The sequence below is a fragment of the Cynocephalus volans genome, chromosome 8, assembly GCF_027409185.1.
Source record: "Cynocephalus volans isolate mCynVol1 chromosome 8, mCynVol1.pri, whole genome shotgun sequence".
NCBI classification, from domain to species: Eukaryota; Metazoa; Chordata; class Mammalia; order Dermoptera; family Cynocephalidae; genus Cynocephalus; species Cynocephalus volans.
In genome coordinates this window covers 64,845,305-64,864,770 of record NC_084467.1, presented here as the reverse complement: position 1 = coordinate 64,864,770, position 19,466 = coordinate 64,845,305, and the positions used below count along the sequence as shown (strand labels likewise).

Here is a 19,466-nt window from a genome sequence, read left to right as displayed (position 1 = left end):
CCTGATTTCTTTCTTTTTTTTTTTTAAACTCACATATCCCAGCCTGGGCACTGGAAAAGCCAGCAACCCCCAAATACCCATGGACTCGGACAAAAGTCTCAACAAAACCTGCTCTCTTTTGCCAAGAATCAGGAAAGAAGTCTAATAACAATTCTGTGGGCGAGGTCTAGCAGTGAGCCAAAGGTCAGGAGACAGATCAGGTCAAGAAAGTTGGGAATCACTGTCTGACAGGTTAAGTCTACTGGAATGGATGAGGTGGCTTGGGGTGTCTACAGAGTCATTACCCTTTGGTTTACAATTAGAACAACTTGGGAGCTTTAAAAATATGACAAAGCCTAGTGTCTCTCCCTGGAGATTCTTGGTTGCTTTCTGTATTTTTGTTCTAAAGATGATTCTAAGATGTAATAAATGTTGAAAACTGTTAAAGGATTGTAGAGAAAAAGAACTGAGAAGGATTCACCATAAACAGAGAAATGATTCAGAAGACAGCATTCAAGAAGCCCATGAAAGGGCAGATTCACAGATGTGAAAGTGGCCAACAGCACCAAATACTACATGACAGTGAGGACTCAAAGGAGGCTCCTTCTCAAACAGTGAAACAGAGAACTGGGTTTGAAGGCTTCCTAAATGTTGTGAGAATACTAAAAGAAACTGGGCCATAAATATTAGTATCTTATTTTATAGGCCAAAAAGAGAGCGGTTCAGAGCTATGATAGAAAACAGGAGTAGGAAAAAACCTTATAATAACTTTAGAGCTGCCTGCACACCAATCCTGATGATTTTATTTAGAAGACAACAGATGTCTATGAAGTCAACATATTTAAAAAATGAGTACAAAATGCCATCTGTCAGAAAGCAAGCATCTGGGGTATAAATCTATACAAGGTTTATATATAAAGTTCAGGCTTAGAGAAATTATAAAAATATTAGAAATGCCAAAATCACAACTCAAAAGTTAACTACATTATATAATTTTTTTATTTGACATTCTGGTATTTTAATCTTATAATCTATTAGTTCTATGACTGACTAGTAATTTTCCTTTAAATATATAATTTTTATGATTTGGTATATTCTGAAAATACAGCATGAAAGCATCTTCATTTTATAATAAAAGTAAATACTAACATATACATAATGCTCTATTAGTAAATGAGTTCATATTTTTAACTTGATCTTGTCAAGCCTAAGGCAGGTATTAGAATTACTACCATGACGAAGTGGAAATGGAAGCTCTTGGAAATTAAGTGATCTGCTCAAGGACTTCCAACTTCTGTGTAGCAGTCAGAATTCAAATTCAAGGTTTCTGATCCTTGCAATTTTCCATAGGACATTTGTTCCATTAGGATGGATGCCTGTGTCTTAGTTATCATTTCTGATCAGGCTTAGTGAAAAATTATACTCGTGTGTATCACAGACTGTGGCAGTGGCAAGCACTGGTTTGTGAGAAATAAAGGGGAAAGAAGGTTCAGGTATTTTGTCCTGAACAAAAAGGGTATCAGTTGTCTTATGCACAAGGTGAAAAGGGAGGAAAAAACTTGTCATTGGACTCCATGGTAACAGATCCTCCTTTAAAGGCTGGAAGTTTCAAAGTTAAAAATAAATAAAACGTTACAATGATTTTTACTCAAATAATCCTGATGTTAAGGTTCTCTTAAGAGGGTATTATACTTATTTTTCCTGTTTTGCAGAAGTAGAAACTGAAACAACAACAAAAAAAGAGGCACTGAAAATCATAATTTTATTTTTGCAGTGAATCTCTATGTGACTAAAAAAGGTGGTATTTAATGAGCAAATATACACAGCTATCTTAAAAAGCTATGTATGTTTATAAGCTGGGTTTCTCTAAAATATAGAGAAATTAAATCTTGCTCTTCTAAATGGCTGGTACACTAAACGAACTAAAATACTCTTATAAAGAGCAGTTTTATAAAACCTATTAGAAATATTCTTCTACCAAGACACTTCAGAACCAAATCTTAGTAATCATCAGGAAAGATATTAACAATGATTCCTGGATCGTCATCATCTTCATTTTCAAGTTCTTTAACATTTTCTTCAGTAATACTTTTGCCATGTGCTTTTTCTGGGCTTCTATTTTTCTTGTGAGTATATGATGAGTTATTTTTCTCTTTCATCTTGGGATGTGATTTACTATCAGTTTCCCTTTCCAAAGCATGTTGTAAGCAGTTGTAAAACCTGTCAAGAAATAAGCACTACTGTTACATCCGTGTGTTCTGAAACGGAACAACTAAAGTACTCCTAGAGCTTACAAATTAGTTAAATTTGACAATGTCCCATCTTAGCCTTATAAATATAAAATAAATCAAAGACATAACATGCTTCTTGCCTTTATCACTGTTTAATAGGAAAACAAATGTGCTCTCAGTTCTTTAAGAACAGTCCTGAAAATTAGATTGGAATCACCTCCTGACAACCTCTATCCTTCCTCAATTTCCATCCTAGATATAGGGGTCAAACAAAATGGTCAAAAAGAACAAAAATTATTTATTAAAAAATCTTGAATATAATAGACACTCACTTTAGAGAATCTGGAAAATATATGAAGTTACAAAAACAGACCACCTCTACATAACTACCTAGATATAACCACTCTCGATATTTTTATTTTCTAGTTTATTAAAGTAGTTTGGATTATTGTATTTATACATGTACACATAGTTACTGTTGCTTACATAATTAGGATATTATATATAAAGTTTTACAATGTTTTTTCAAATTTAATATTTATTGAGAACATTTTCCAAATCATCAAATGAACTACAAAATAATAACTTTTAATGGTAGTATAATGTTATGCCATCTAGATTGGCCTTTATTTTCATATTTTTCCTAATATTGAACAACAATGTGATAAAATATCTTTGAAAATGATGTGATCTGAGTTTCTAGCCATTTTTTAGGATAGACACCTGGAAACATAATTACACGGTTAAAGGGTATGAACATTCTGAGGCTCTCATAAATCCTGTTTCCCAGAATGGATGTTCAAAAAAATATGCTTACAACAGAAGTACTTCACCCACACGTTGGATATTACCATCAAAAAACACATTCTACTTTGATAGGTGAAAGTGGTGTCTCATTATTTTAATTTTCATTTCTTTGTTTGCAAGTAAAATTGAATGTTTTTCATTTGCTTATTAGCTGTTTGAATTTTTTAAAATATGAATTATTTTTCTCTTTATTCTTTTTTCTTTAAAAAATTTTTTTAAAAAAATGCTACTTTTTAAATTGAAACATAATTGATTATATATATTTGTAGGATACAGATTTGAATATCAATACGTGCACAAAATGTAGTGACCCTTCATTAATTTCTTGCTACATCCCCCCTTCCTATCTCTAATAACTGCAGTTCTGTTCTCTCTTTTTTAAAAGTTCAATACATTATTGTGATTATTTCTTTCTTTTTTTATTTTAGTTCCCACTTATAAATGAATGAGGCCATGTGGTATTTCTTTCTGTGCCTGGCTTATTTCACTTAACATAATTTTGTCTAAGTTCATCTATGTTGCTGCAAATGGCAGAGTTTCATTCTTTTTTATGACAGAGTAGTATTTCATTGAGTATATATACCACATTTTCCTTATCCAGTCATCTGTCAATGGAAATGTAGGTTGGTTCCACCTGTTGGCTACTGTAAATAGAGCTACAGTAAACATGGGCGTGTAGGTATCCCTTTGACATGAAGATTTCCATTCCTTTGGGTATATACCCAGCAGTGGGACTGCTGTGTCATATGGCAGTTCTATCTGTAGTTGTTTGAGGAAACTCCATACTGTTTTCCATAATGGCTGCACTAATTTACCAACAGTATAGGAGGGTTTCTCTTTCTCCACATCCTCACCAGCATTTGTTATTCTCTGTCTTTTAGATAATAGCCAGTCTAACTGGGGTAAGATGATATCTCAGTGTAGTTCATTTTTCTATTGGTGTTTAGTGTTTATTTTGTGATAGAATAAAATGTCCTAAAAATGGGGTTCATTTCTTTTCTACCCCCACATTAACACCTAACATACTACTCTGCTTGACACAGTAGCCTTGAGAATATGCTGGAAGGCAGCAAGTGGCATGGAGTGTTGCATGCATTTGACATCTGGGTTCCTTTGGGAAGCTGAGGTATCTAATTCCAATGAACTTCAGTGAGTCTCAAATTTCCTCATTTATAAAACTGGATATTATTATCCTATACCAAGAGGCATTACAGATGATATACCTGGCACAGAGTTAGTTTTCCGTAATAACTATTTTTATAGAATATAGGCTTCATGAGACCAAGGACCTTATCTACTTGCTTACTGTTATATTCTTAGCATGTACTACAGTACTGGCACACTCAGTAAGAATATGCCAAATAAATGAATGAATAACTAATGAAAAAGGTAACTATGGATATACTTTCCTAGGTCCCAAATTAGAATAATCTGGAAGTTGAGAATTCACTTGCCATAGTAGGGATCATATCTTGCTTTTATCCTACTGTAATTGGAGACTATGACAGGAAAATTTGACATCTACAGAACAGATTGCTTTTTTGGACCAATTTTCTTCTTTCTTTAATTCAATGAACACGATAAGTTATACCTGCAAAGGCCCTAAAACTCTAAAACCCCAAATACCCACCTATTCCCAAATATTGCACATAATTCTAATACATATACAATGTGATCACTACATATCCTGTCCATATTTCAGGAACTTATGTACTCACCACTGTACATCTGATATCCAGTATCATGCTTGGCATGTAAATAGGTACTCAATAAATATTTCTTCTATAAATAAATCAATTTCAAAGAAGGAGGTATAGTAAAAGGAAAAGACTGAGAAAAACTGATACATAACTTTTCATTTGATGTACCCTTTATATCCTTACTTATCTGAAACCTGGCTCCCCCACAGGCACCATCTCCCCTGGTGTCTTTCAAGTGGAGACTGCTTATTCTCTCCATATCCTGCCTACCACAGACTTGAGGTCAGAACTCAACTGGCTCATCAATACTTTGACAGACTAAATTCCTTCAGCTGCCCCTCAAGTCATCTTCCTATACTCTGTTTGGTCCCTTACATTCATGAAAATTTCTACATTTGGCTTGATATTTTAAGTGATTTCAATGACTGATTTTCTTATCTTCCACAATGCCTATTTGATAAAATGACCCATTTTATCTAAAATGTGTCTGAGCATGCCAGGAAATGGTATGTCACCCTTATCTGATAAGATGCTATCCCTGATACATAACCTCATCTCCTACCATTCTTCACCCACCTTGTACTATAGGCTTAGGTAACCAAGTTTCTTTTTGGATTATATTTTATTCCTAGAAAATGAAAGATAAGATTAAATTGCTCTTTTATGATCACAGAGAATTAACAGCTTGTGTAAAATGTCTTGTCAGTCACATAAAAAAAGGTAATTAGAGAGGAACAGATACCTTACTTTAATCTTCCATTACAGAAGCTAAGAATTCAAAGGTACATCTTTAGGGTACCAAAAAATAACGGGTAAAATGGAACAAAGATCCTTTCTTGCTGAAACTCAAGAAGAAAAACTTCAAATACTATTTTTTCTTTCCCTTTTCTAAAGGTAACTTTAAAAATCCTTTGAGAAACTGTCTTACTCAATAAGTCAGAAACTTGTTTTCCAATTATTTGTTCTCCCTTCATACTACAGCATTCTAAAGCCCACTTCTCAAAAGTGTAATTTTCTCAGCTCTCACAGACAACAAAAAGAGCTGTGAAAAAAAAAAAAAGGTATGCTCAGACAACTGTTCCCTGCCTCCACCCCTGAAAATCAAATTGTCTTCAGTTTTTCTACCTCTGCAGTCAAGATTATCATGCTATAGGATAACTTGCACTTGTACTTGGGTTCTCTTCATGAGAAAGAACTTCTTAGGCCAGCCCTGAGAAACTGACCCCTTATTTTTCAAGGTCAGAGAACCACCTGCAGTAAAAAGCTACAATTTCTGACATCTGCAACAGGAACATTGAATTGAGAAATGTAGGCACAATTTCATTCCCTTTTAGCCTTCCATTATTCACAAATATCAAAAACGGCTATTTTGATATGTTATATATTTTAACTGATTAAGCTCTAGCGTTTTTGATAAAAAAAACACATGTATGTGACAGAATCTTAGCCAGATACTGGAGATACAGGTAAGATCTGTGGTCTGTGCCTTCAAGGAGCTTATGGTTTAAGGGGAGTTGCAGAACTGTGAAGCCACATTCATCATGCCATGAACAGGATAAGATAAAGTGGGAGTACACCGGGGCACTGCTCCAGCTGTGAAAATGAAATTCTCCTTGGAAGAAGATCCAATGCCTGGGTTGAATTGCAAGAATGAATGAAAGCTGGCTATGCGAGAGCTGGCCCGTGGCTCACTTGGGAGAGCATGGTGTTAAAAACACCAAGTCAAGTGTTAAGATCCCGTTACCAGTCATCTTAAAAAAAAAAAAAAATGGGGGTGGTGGGGGGTGGGCATGCAGGGTAGATATCCAAGGAGAAACTATCATAAAATAAAATACATGTTTTCACTTTATATTTACTTCTTTGATCTTAAGTACATGGAGAAATGTGAGTTATTCATTTAGCTCCTTTAGTTCCATTTTCAGAGATGATAAAACCAGCAACTATGAGGAGTCTAAAACGTGTTATTCTTTCCTCCTCCTTCTCTGTGTTACCCTCATTTCCAACCTGCTAGATATTCTGCAGTATCACTCCCATTCATCTTGGTACTCCGGGTCCTGTTACTTCTTACTTGGACTGTGTAGCAAGAGCCCACTTCTGCTTACCCCATCTCTAAGTCATTTACATGTCTTCCAGAATAATCATCCTAATGCTTTGAAGCCTTAAAAGGAGCACTATTTAGGGCCGACCCTGTGGCTCACTCGGGAGAGTGCGGTGCTCCGGCGTGGGTCCGGATCCTATATAGGGATGGCCGGTGCGTTCACTGGCTGAGCTCGGTGCAAACGGCACCAAGCCAAGAGTTGCGATCCCCTTACCAGTCACACACACACACACAAAAAAGCACTATTTATAGAAAAAGTCAGTCTAAATTTAATAAGCATTTATCAACCACTATTTTCACGCTAGACACTCAGAATACAACGATGAATAAGAAACTGTCTTTGCCTTTGGAGAACTTGATATAATGTGTTAATTTTCAAGTTCCTTTATCCTTTATGATTAATTTAATAAACATTTATTGGGCTTCAAATATGAGCCAGATACTATGTTATGTTTTAGGATAAGAGACATTTCAAGCATGTGTGTGTGTATGTGTGTGAAATTAGTGGGGTGGGGGAGGGAAGTCCTATCTTCAAACTGACCATGTTGCGGTGGTTAAAAAAAAAAAAAAAAAAAAAAGACAGGTGAAATTAATTACAATTAATTGTAATTTAATATGGTACACATCACTGTTTTGCAATGAGGCATAAACTGTAATGATGCTGGTAAATGACAAAAATTTGAAAAACCAAGGAAATCACTGCGGAGTTGAGACTAGGATAGGAAACATTAAGAAAAGGCTGGTGGGATATCTTAATTAGGTATGTTCAATAGGTTATTGGATATGTGGGTTCAGGACTCTAGAGATTTGGAAGATGTACCAGTATATGGGGAAGTGGCTGAAGCCATGGGCCAGGGACAGAATCCAAGAGAACAATATTATACAAAGAGGTAGAATAAGAAATTTACGTGGAAGCAAAGAAGGGGGGATCAGACCATTCACTGATCCCTATTTATGTATGGCTTAAGTATTGCCATCTCTTTTTCTTTGCTCATACTATTCCTTCTCCCTATCATGCATTTCCTCCTTCCTCAGGGCTGTTCATATAAAAATCCTGCCTACCTTTAAGGCCCAGCTCAACGACTTCTTCCATAAAGCTTTCTTTCATTACACTTCTTCTGCACAAATGAAATTAACTATTTCTTCTTTTGAAATCCTAGAATATTCTATACCATTCTTAAGGTACTTGCCACTTTCTATGTTGGATTATAGTTATTTACATGCCTAACTCCCAATTAAGCTACTACAAGAGCTGTCCCTGCACATTCCATATTGGATTCATCTCTGAATTCCAGTGTCTAGCAGTTCTGTAACTTTTACAGGGCCCTACATAAATATTTGTTGAAAGAACAAATAAATATGTATTCACCTTCACCCAGTCTATCACCTTTACAATGGATTAAAGGCAACTGGCATCCTTGCTGCCAAGAACCAAATACTATGTCACCCATAAGAGCTAGGCTGATTTACACAAGGAGTTTTTATGTAACTTGGAGAGCAATTGTGGCAGAAAAAAGGGTAGCAAAAAGGTCTCATCAGCCTTTAGACTCAGTCATTTACTTATTGCTATTAAAAATTAACCATTGGTTAACTCAAAATAACTCAAATGCCTAAATGTAAAAACTAAAACTATAAAACTTGTAGAAGAAAACATAGGGACAAGCTTCATGATACTGAATTTGGCAATGATTTTTTGGATATGACACCCAAAGCACAGGCAACAAAAGACAAAATGGACAAATTGGACTTTATCAAAATTTAAAACTTCTGTGCATCAAAGGACAATATCAAGAAAGTGAAAGGCAATCCACAGAATTGGGAGAATATCTGCAAATCATATATCTGATAAGGGATTAATATCCAGAACATATAAGAACTCCTGCAACTCAACAACAAAACAATCCAATTAAAAAAATGGAAAAAAGACTTGAACAGACATTTCTCCAAAGAAGATAGACAGATGGCCAAAAAGCACATGAAAAGATGCTGAACATCACTAATGATTGGGGAAATGTAAAGCAAAAGCACAATGAGATACCGCTGTATACATACTAGGATGGCTATTATCGAAAAAAACCCAGAAAATAGTAAGTGTTGGCAAGGATATGGTTCCCACCATTGCCAGTGGGAATGTAAAGTGCTACAGCTGCTGTGGAAAACAGTACTGTGGCTCTTCAAAAAATTAAACATAGAATTACCATAAGAATCAGCAATTCCACTTCTGGATATGTATCCAGAAGAACTGAAAGCAGGGACTCGAACAGGTATTTGTACACTGATGTTCAGAACAGCATTACTCACAATAGCTCTGAGGTGGAAACAACCCGAATGTCCACTGACAGATGAATGGATAAACAATACGCAGTCTATAAATACAACGGAGTATTTTTCAGCCTTAAAGAGAAATGAAATTCTGATACATGGTACAGCATGGATAAATCTTGGAGATATCAGCTAACTGAAATAAGTCAGACACAAAAGAAAAATTATAGTATGATCTCACTTATATATCTATAATAGTCAAATTCATGGAGACAAGAAAATAGAACAGTAGTTACCAGGGTCTGAAAGTATGGGGAATCGGGAGTTACTGTTTAATGGGTACAGAGTTTAAGTTTGAGATGAAAAAGAAAAGTTCTGGGGATGGACAATGGTGATGGTTACATAACAATGTGAATGTACTTAATGCCACTGGTTAAAGTGGTAAATTTCATGTTATGTATATTTTATCACAATTAAAAAAAATTTTTTAAAAAATCAACCTTTGGAAGTAGATTGAATTACTTTTTTTCCAGATCTGCTTTATTTTTGTCAACATATTATATGTCACATATTATATGCCAATATATTCAGCCCTTTTATTCTACATTTTATTTAACATTTTCTTGTTACACAGTTGGTAAAAAGAAGAGCATGGCTAATTTCATTCTACTCATAATCAAATGGTGGTTTCATCTGACCCATGTCCTGACTTCTTATTAATAGTCTACAAAGATAGACCTTCTTGTAACTAGTAAAAAGATCTCCAAACTTCATGCTTATCGCTTGGAAATCATTATGTATGAAATTACCTTACTATGTCTGGTGTCACTCCCTGTCTCTTCCAGTCTCCAAATCGGCTGTATATAAAACAGGCTGCTACTTGAAGGCCTTGTCTTGCCCAGCTCCAGAAACAACAGGAACCCAACTGTTACTGTTAGACAAATCTCTTCCCACTAAGAAGTGGGTTTGAGATTGTTCTTAACAAACATGATCTTTTTCTGTTAAAAGTATTTTACCTCTTAACTTTGATTTTCATGTTTCCAGAATATTTCTTGTTTCTGAAATGTTGCTCAGGATTTTTTGAGTTTTTAAGATTCTCCTATTATAGATATTTGAATTGTGAAACATTGGTCCTATGACAAACCAGTTTTAGAATTCAATATCTGACTGTATAATTCATCACCTCCAGTGTTTATTATTATTTTTTCTTTTCACCATCAGAAGAGTGTCTCTTTCTCTGCATTTGGTTAAATGTACAGCTGTTTCCCAAAAGAGCTACCTAATTTGTTCACACTTTCTGAATTCACATGTAATCTTCTAATCAGTATCTTAAGACACTTTTGACCCTTCTTTAATTTTTCCCTGATTTTATATGATGAGGATGTCGCTCTTGATAGCAGCAGGCACACTATAATCTCAAAACATATTTTTGAGTCAATGGATTTAAAGCATAATTTGATTTTATAGTTGGTGAACGTGGCTCAATTAACTACACCAGGTGTATAGTTAGTTGATCTTGGGCTATATTTATAAGCTTGTTGAAATTCAAGTAAGGAAACAGAAAACTGATTTGCTACCTCCTATGTTTTAGCAAGTAGTCTTACTGGATTACTATCTAACAATGTAGTAAACTTTTGAAATGGTACCAATAAGTGCCTATCTATACTTTAAACTCTGTACTCCAGTGGAGTGGCTAGGTACTTTTCAGTTTCTTGTCTGAAATCTTCACTTTAACTAGAATGTTTGTGCAAGCACTTGTGGCCAGGTTTTTGTGGTCAGTTTTTCTCAATTAGGGTTTGTCTAGAAAATTATGCCTTAATGCCCTAAGACATCCATTGTATATAATGAATTAACTTCTCAATGTATCTAAAATGGTACATGTTATACACCATCCTTAGGAGAATTCAGAAAATAGTCACTAGGATAATTTTGTGAATTCTATGGTTCAAATAAGGAACCTCAGTTGAGAAAGCCTGGATGGTGGTACTGCTGTGGTTATAAATTTATTCTCCATGAGTCAACGAAGAAGGAGAGAGGCTATCCTACCCTGAGAGTCCATGACATGACAGAGACAGGGCTAGTCTTTATACATATGCTATCTAATGAATACTAGTAACTATTCTTTAAGATAGGTATTACCCTCAAGTTAGAGATAAGAAAAATGAAGCCAAAATAATTGAGTAACTTGGTGGAACCAGAATTTGAACCCAGTTCTGCTTCTGGAGCCTAGTTGTACCTCTTTTCGCCATGCTACACTGCTACCACTGGCACTTCTGGCCTTAGCTGCTTCAAAAAAGTTGTAGGTACTAAAGAATTTTAAGCAGATAAGCAAAAGGAGTCCTTTGTACTTTATAGACATGATTCTGATTATGATGTGGAGAATGCTTAGAAGAGAGACATACTCAAAACACCCTACTATAAGACCAGCTAATGAGGCTACTGCAACGGTCTCGAGCAAAAAGAGTAGCAGTAAGATGGGCGAGAGAAGAATGGCTGAAGAGACATTTAGGCAGTGACTGACTGGATGTGAGGTGGCCAAGAGGGTGAAGAAAAGGAAAAAAGGAAATTATAAATTACATCAAATTGACCATCACTCCTTGACTGACTCAGAAATATATATCTTGCTGATGGTAGGTCAGTGACAATATCTTCATATATGAAAGGCAGAATACTTACTGTTATATATCAACTCTATTTTTAGGAAAAAGTTGAAAACGAAAGTAATAAAAGAGTTTCATTTGCCAGGAGGTGAAGTTTAAGAACAAGAGAAGTGTAAAGATGCACCTCTTACCTGGCTGCCTTCAACTTGATTAGTTATGGTTCCTGTAGCTGTTGGGCTGTCTTTCCTAAATTATTATGTTTTTCTCCTTGATGCCCGTTTCTGGTGGTCATGTGTCCCATCATACCCCAGGGAGCCTCTGCCTTAGGCTCTAGTTGGTGCCCATTACAGACTGGCCTACTTCCCTCTATTACCTTGGTCATTTTCTTATTATTGTTCATAAGGCTACAAGTAGATAAGTAGTTGGGATTATAAACTGAAGATGGTATGTATCAATAATTTCAAGGATTACCCAGGTATATAAGAATAACGTGGAAATACACAACTAATATACCTTTCGATTCTTTTCTTGTTTTCCTCCATTTTTTGATTTGCTATATTTAATAGGAAGTCAATATACTCCTCTGTCACCATCAGTTTTCCCTTATGGCTTAATGGAACTTCTAAGCCATGTGTACTCCGGACAGCCTACAAAGAAAAAACAATATAGATATGAAGACATGTTCTAGAGACACTAAAGATAACTAAAGAAAAGGCCCACTCAGGACTGTGTTTGAACATAGTTTAGTTCCATTACAGCATTTAAGTTTGTGCTTTGATATAATTTAGCTGAACACATTTGAATCAAAAGAAATTAAATAGACTTTCCCAATATATACAGTCAATTCTAAAGAAAGGCATTCTACACATTGTCTTTCAGAGAAAGCAGAAGTTAATATCAAAGAATCCAATAACTTTTAATACTTTCAATCTCACTATAGCTTAGAAAGCTATAATACACAATTTAAAGAAAAGAAATAAATGAAACTTCAACAGAAGTCTCAAGGACAAATACAAAGGGACTGGATGCTGAAGTCTCTTAGTACTGTTGAGTAGAATGTGGTTTTAAGAGTAAACTCTTTCACCTATACCACACAAAGTGGCTGCTTTCTCAATGCTTTAGGGTTGCCAATCTTAGTAACACAGGTGACGAAGCAGCCAACATGTTCCAAGTTGATCCAAGCACTAGATAGAGGTTAAGAACAACAACTCTGCAAAAACTATTATGAGGAATCCGACTTCATTAAATGAACATTTACTGAGCATCTGCAATATTCTAGACCCCCTGTAAGGTATGAAGATACAGGATGAATATAACATTGACCTTGCCTTTAACACCTTACACTCTAGAACAGGAAATAAACAAGTGAACCAAAAATTACAAAACAACATAGGTGCTATGACAGAAGAAACACAATGCTAAGAAAATGTGGAACAGGAGCAACTAATTGAGTCTGAGGACTTAGGTTTAAGGGAAAGGCAGCATTTGAGTTGGGATTTTAAAGGATTTCATCAGACATAAAAATGGGGAGGGGGTATTCCAGCCAGAGGAGAAACTTATCTGTAGGCATGGAGACATGAAAGAGCACTATACATTTGGTAAATAACTAATAGTTCTGTATGGCTGGAACATAAGTATGCTAATGGGAGATGAACATAAATGGATAGATACAGATTAGTTTGGGTAAGCCTTAAATATCAGAGAAAATATCTGGAGACTCTGAATTTTTAAAAGGGGATTCTGACAGTATTGATTGGAGGAACTCGAGGAGGAAACCAGAAGGAAAGTACTGTAAACACTGAGGTGAGGTAACAAGAGGGCTGAAATAGGGGCACTGGCAGAGGGCCTGGGATGGGATCAGGTGTGAGAAATGAAAGGCAGAAATGATAGTCTGTAACTAATTGAATATGGAAGACAAAGGAGAGGAAGGTGAAAAAAAAAAATGGCTCTGTTCTCACTTGGGACACCAGATGCAGTGCTGGACATAAACTAGTACTGTGGCCTTTGATTTTCTATTTAGCCATGCTCTATAGGTTTCTTTTGTAAGCCACCTCAATTAGGGAAATAAGCCATTTGTTGAAAACAGATAGAAAATAGAAGAGTCTAGGGAGCTAGAAGAGAGTAACATAAAATCGTTCAAAGACAAACAGTGCATGCCATGTCAAACAGTGAACAACACAGGAGATCCGAATAGGGCAGAATAACTAGGGGTTGGCTTGGCTAAGAAAGGACTCAAAAAAAAAAAAAAAAAACTGTAGGACTTATAGGGGGCCTTAAAGATCACCTAATCTAGGGCTCAGCAAACTTATTCTGTAAAAAGACAGACAGTAAATATTTTTGCAGGCCACACAGTATCTGTCAAAACTACTCAACTTTGCCATTGTAGCACAAAAGCAACCTTTGCCAATAATTAATCAAATGAGTATAGTGGGATCTGGCTCCCCATGGACTTGGCTCTAGGACAGTATTTTGCCGGACGCCTGATGTAGCTGAGAAAATTCAGATCCTGAGGGATTAAGGAGCTTTCCCAAGTTCATATAGCATAGCTGTGGTCCTGCGGTATCAATATAGAAGACTTTATGTTGACTGTCTGTGACTCCCTGCACTACATCACGGTGCTTATTTAATTAGGCCTTGACTACTCAGGATGAGGAAGGCACAGAGTCAAGAATTGGGTTAAAAGTAATTGAAGGACAGTGTTATAAAATGAAACCTCAACTGTGTATCTAAACTCTGGATTTTGCCCTATAGGAGAAAGTATGTCACTGAAGGCTTTTGAACAAGGAAATGGTAAGATTTGAATAAGGAGAGACTAAAGGAAGGAGTCTAATTAGAAGGTTATTCAATAATTCAGATCACTTCACACTCAAAGAACTGCTCTTTACCGAAAGGTATCTTACCAAGATAGTCTTTCCTCTTTTTCCCACTGTTATGCCAGAGTTCCTGAAACCAGAATCTATTGCCACTGAATGCTGTAAGAAAATAAAATTTGTTAAATTCTGATACCCTAGCTAATCAGATCATCTGTTTAGCTCCACAAACTGCAGAAACATGTATAATCCCAAAACTTATTAAGGTTTTTTTGCTAACCAATATGGACAATGCTTAAAAGCCATATTAGAATTCCTACTAGACATACTGAAATATCAACTTTGGAAGTGTCATTGAGAAAGGCAAAAACTAGAATTCAATAAAACAGAGACATTTGGCTAGTGATTGTTTCCATAAAGCAGAAAACAACCAAAAAATAAAAATTAAAAAAAAAATCATTCCCGTAACCATGCTGCTTAAAAGTAAACAAAATAATCAAAATCTTTCTTTTAAATGAGTGAAATGTTTTCTCTAAGAACAGGGATTATCAGTGCCCTTTCTGTCTCTAAAACAACCTTTGTTTTAATAATATGTGAAAAGCATACACATTACAAACATTCTGAACTTATGAGATGACTTTGTAAGTCATTTTGTAAGCCACTTCTATTTAGGAAATAGGTTATTTGTTGAAAATAGAAAATAGGAGAGTCTAGGGAGCTAGAACAGAAGGTGACATTAATTTACATTTCCCTGATGATTAGTGATTTTGAGCATTTTTTCATGTGCTTGAGCGGTTCTCATAGAAGTAGTGAGTAGAATAATGGTTACGAGGCTGGCAGGTGGGGTGAGGAGGAGAAGTAGTGGACTAACAGATACAAAACTATTCATTGTGCAGTATGTGCATGTACTCAAACACCACACTGTACCCCACAAATATGTACACATAAATGTTAAAATAATAATAAAATAAAATGGCATAGTATTTGCATAGAACATTAAAAAAAAAGATACTTTACAGTTAAGAGAGAATTCAAATTCTTGATTCTCACCCCTTCAACCTCCAGCACTCCCCATCTGAGTAAAGGAACTACCATACATCTAGCTGCTCAAGCCAGACCTAAAGAGTTATACTTGATCCTTTTTCATCCCTTCTCCCTCTGGCTGTCCTTCCTAGGCAACCCCACAAGTTTGTTGATTCAAACACAAATATATTTTGACTCTATCCCCGTCTTGCCTTCTTCGGTGCTATCACCTTCAGCCAAGCCACCACCATTTCCCACTTAGATCACTGCGACCAACTCCTAACTGATTCCACTTACTGCATTCCTTTCTCTAAGCTGGAGCAGAATTGAGCTTTTCAGAACAAAAACCTCACTCGGCCACCCCTTGCTTAGAACTGTCCCTTCCATAACTTCTCCTTGCACTCCAAACACAATCAGAACTTTTTATCTTGGTCTACAAGGCCCTCAACCACTTGGCCTCCCTCTCTCACCCTCTCTTTCCAGTTCCTCTCCAGACCCACTGTTTTTTCTGTTCTGTGAACAGACCAAGCTCTTCTTGCTACAGAAGCTTTGCATATACCTTTCCATCTGCCTGGAATGTTCATTTTCCCACTTACATGCCTAGCTCTTCCTGTCCCTTTAAGTCTTAGCTTAAAGAAACCTCTTCAGAGGAGCCGGTCCTAAAGTAGGCTGCCCTTCACGCTATTCTCTTACTAGCTTGTTTTTTTCTTTCCTAGAACATTTGGCAAATTGGAGTTGTTTTCTTTATTTGCCTGTTCACTTATTTGTTTTTGTTGTCTCCCAACTTTTAGGTCACTAACCTCGTTCATCACTGTACAGCTAGTGCCTGATACATGGGGATGCGTTTTTGCTGAATGAATGCTCGCAATGAAATTTAAATTTACATATAAACACATAAAAAGTATAAAAATAAACAAGGAGATGAAATAGAGAATGAAGACTAAACAGATGTTTACCTAATACTTATTTAAATGACGAGAAAATGAAATATTCTTTAAAACACTTAATTTTACATACAGTTCCACAATATTTTTTCTAAAAGCTTAACAAACAAAAACAAAATATAAAACGTTGAGGCAAAATTTATAAATAGAAAGGTTAAGGAAGAAAAGAGGAACCACAATTTGGATATTATGTTTTGCTAGTAATTATTAGTTACTTTTCCCCCCTAATACTAAAAATAAATAAATAAATAAATAGACTGATCCAACAAATGAATAATTAAAAACTAGTTGAATAAACTAACATTAATATCACATTACTTTTTATAGAAGATTTAAAACCTAAAATTAAATCTACCCAAAGACCTATAACTTCCAGTATTATTACAAAATTTTACCAGAATCTGTGCATCCTGCAACTGTCGACACTGCACATGAAGAACAAATGGTTCAAATTTCAAAATGGCATCACCATTTGCTTTCTTCAGCGCTCTAATCTAAATAAATGAAAAATGATAATATCAGACCCAACTGTATGATCCTGTCCTTTGGTGACGCTTTGCTCCATACATAACTACATTTTTCATAGAAACTTTCAGATGCTCAGCATACTTTTTCTGCAGTAACTATTCCCTCTGCTATCTTGGTTTTCTTTCACCAAAAACTTATTAATTTTTTTATTTTCTTAAAAGACCTCATTTCCAATTCTCCCATAAATCTTTTGTACCATTTTTTTCCATTTATAACTGTACCTTGAAAAAGTAATCTACAAATGTATTTAATTCTGTAACAGACTTTTCATTAAGGAATGTGATATAATAAAAACTGTACTAGGAGGACTGTTTAAATTCTTTGTTATTAGATTGAGATAGACGCAAATGTGATGTGAGAGAAGGGTCCACGCACAGCCTGATGCCTCCCCTTCATTCCCAAGAGGAACCAGGAGCACTGGTAAGTCACAAGTCGCATTGTATACAAAGAGCTCAGGGCACAGCCAGTGTGTTCCTGCTCCTTGGAACTGGGCACATGTAAACTTCCCTTGGAACTGCTTAGCCACATGTGGATCAGTAGCCCTCATGTATGTCCCCAGCTTTTTTTATTCTGGACCCCACGGGGCAAGGGTTGGGGTCCTTTTACTGCGGTATGAAGTGAGGTGGGTGCAGCCACTCTGCCTGCATCAGCTGTGGGACAATCTGCTAGCCATGGGGACTGACTCATTGCAAAAGGCTGGATCTTGTATACTGTCTCTTTCCTCTTGTTGTAAGTAAACACTATACCACTTGAGCCTGGTGTATGTGCTCTCTGTTCTTAATAACCTTGAGTCATGCACCGTTCTCTTCTCCGGGTTGCTCTTACCTACCTCTTTACCCTGGCTGCACTTGTATTATAGTCTATCCTGTTGTACTGCCTGACCACCTAGTGAAATATGTAATGTTATGTCTGAGCTAGAATTTATACAGGAGAGTTATTATTTCCCTGGGCAGCATCCCCCCTCCTTCACACCATTTGATTCTAGTGGGACTTTCAATCATGACACTGTCACTCATCACTCTCCCTATCATAATATCGGAGGTACCAATTGCCTATGTCTGACTGAGGATATTATTCCATCCCACTAGCAAAAATAATTGATCTAAGGGAGAGCACGCCTAATCCAAGCAGAACAACTCAGAGTCCTTCTCTGGAAGCTGATACATGAATCTTAGGAAAAAGAGATCTTTTTTCTGCTGGGGTTGCTGGCAGCTATCATTCCTGCCACAAAGAAGACCATCTGCAGCAGTAGAGAATAAAGGCAAACACGAAGAGAGGACCAGCACCCAGAGATGGAGATGGAGTGAGTACTCTGAAGACAACATTTGAGAATCTGAATAAGCAATGCCTATTCTAGCTCCACCCTGTCCTTTCCAGTTAAATAAATTATCTTCTTTGCTTAAGACAGAATTGAATTTCTAAATTCAGTGGGAATGAAGAGGGCCTGGCTAACACAAACTTATATGAATTCACCTAAACACTTTAATTTGGGAAATTAAATAACCCACCACAGATAGGAAGATTTTCAAGAAGCAATCCAGGTAAATAATGTATAATTTATTTACATCAGTGAAGCTGGTAAAATATAGATAGTGCTGATCCCCTTCTCCTTCTATAATTTGTCCCAGGTTACAGAGTTATTAAATGCCAGAAGTGAAAGATATTTGGATCTAAATTGTGTCCAATGTCCATGAGCTTTCTGCTATGTCGAAGCAGTAAGTAATGCCTGCATATTTTTACTTGCACATTTTTATCTCCTACAACCCAAAAAAGCCATTGTAATGAAAGCTCTCTGGCTGTATAATCTTCAGCCATTATAATTATATACAAAAATCACCTTGACTTTTCTATTCTTTTCATATGTATTTAAAGTAACTGTGAATTTAAGTTTATTTCTAAATTTATATATAAAAACTTACCACATCATCTTTTACACAAGGTTTGTGTGTAACCAGGAGCCAGCAACAGTTTTGTTTCTGAACTTCAAAACTATTTATATCCTAAAATAACAAATAATGTAATTTAATCATATAATATTTACAAAAATAATAAGCATAATGCAAAGTATATTGTAGGCTTTCTTAAATTAATAAACCTAAGCTATGATTTTAAGTACTACTGAAAACAATTCAATGAGTTTTTGAGTAAAGTTAACCCCAAAACAAAAATGAACTCAAAAATCTGACAGAATAAATTATTTGAAAGGTAAACGTATGTAATAAATATTTTCTGAAATATGGTCATGATTTTGTGAGGGGAAAGGGACCATTCCAAGGGGTAATACTAGCAGCACCTGAATTGTACTCTAGCTGTTTTATTTAGCTAGCACAGTATTTAAAGAAAAAAAAAAAGGAATTTGAATTCCTTTTCTAAGACAGCACTGTCCCAATCCTTCACAAGACTCTTTACTGACACCTGTGCTGATCATACCTTTATAATACTTCCCTGGTCTCTGTACACATAAATTGTGACCTCTGGATTAGA

At 35.8% G+C, this 19,466-nt stretch overlaps 1 protein-coding gene across 2 annotated transcripts in view; it reads right to left on the bottom strand.

The window, feature by feature from the left end:
- Positions 1–1,161: 1,161 nt before the first annotated feature.
- TYW3 (tRNA-yW synthesizing protein 3 homolog) overlaps positions 1,162–19,466 on the bottom strand; it is a 20,567-nt gene continuing 2,262 nt past the window's right edge. The window contains exons 2-6 of one of the 2 annotated variants that reach the window (XM_063104652.1): positions 18,902–18,982; positions 16,850–16,948; positions 14,578–14,649; positions 12,191–12,324; positions 1,162–2,199 (exon numbers count right to left, since the gene is read on the bottom strand). In XM_063104652.1, the coding sequence (XP_062960722.1) occupies positions 1,980–2,199; positions 12,191–12,324; positions 14,578–14,649; positions 16,850–16,948; positions 18,902–18,982 (606 nt within the window). In that variant the 3' untranslated portion in view covers positions 1,162–1,979. The remainder of the gene's footprint in view (positions 2,200–12,190; positions 12,325–14,577; positions 14,650–16,849; positions 16,949–18,901; positions 18,983–19,466) is intronic. The other variant, XM_063104653.1, reaches the window with a different exon arrangement.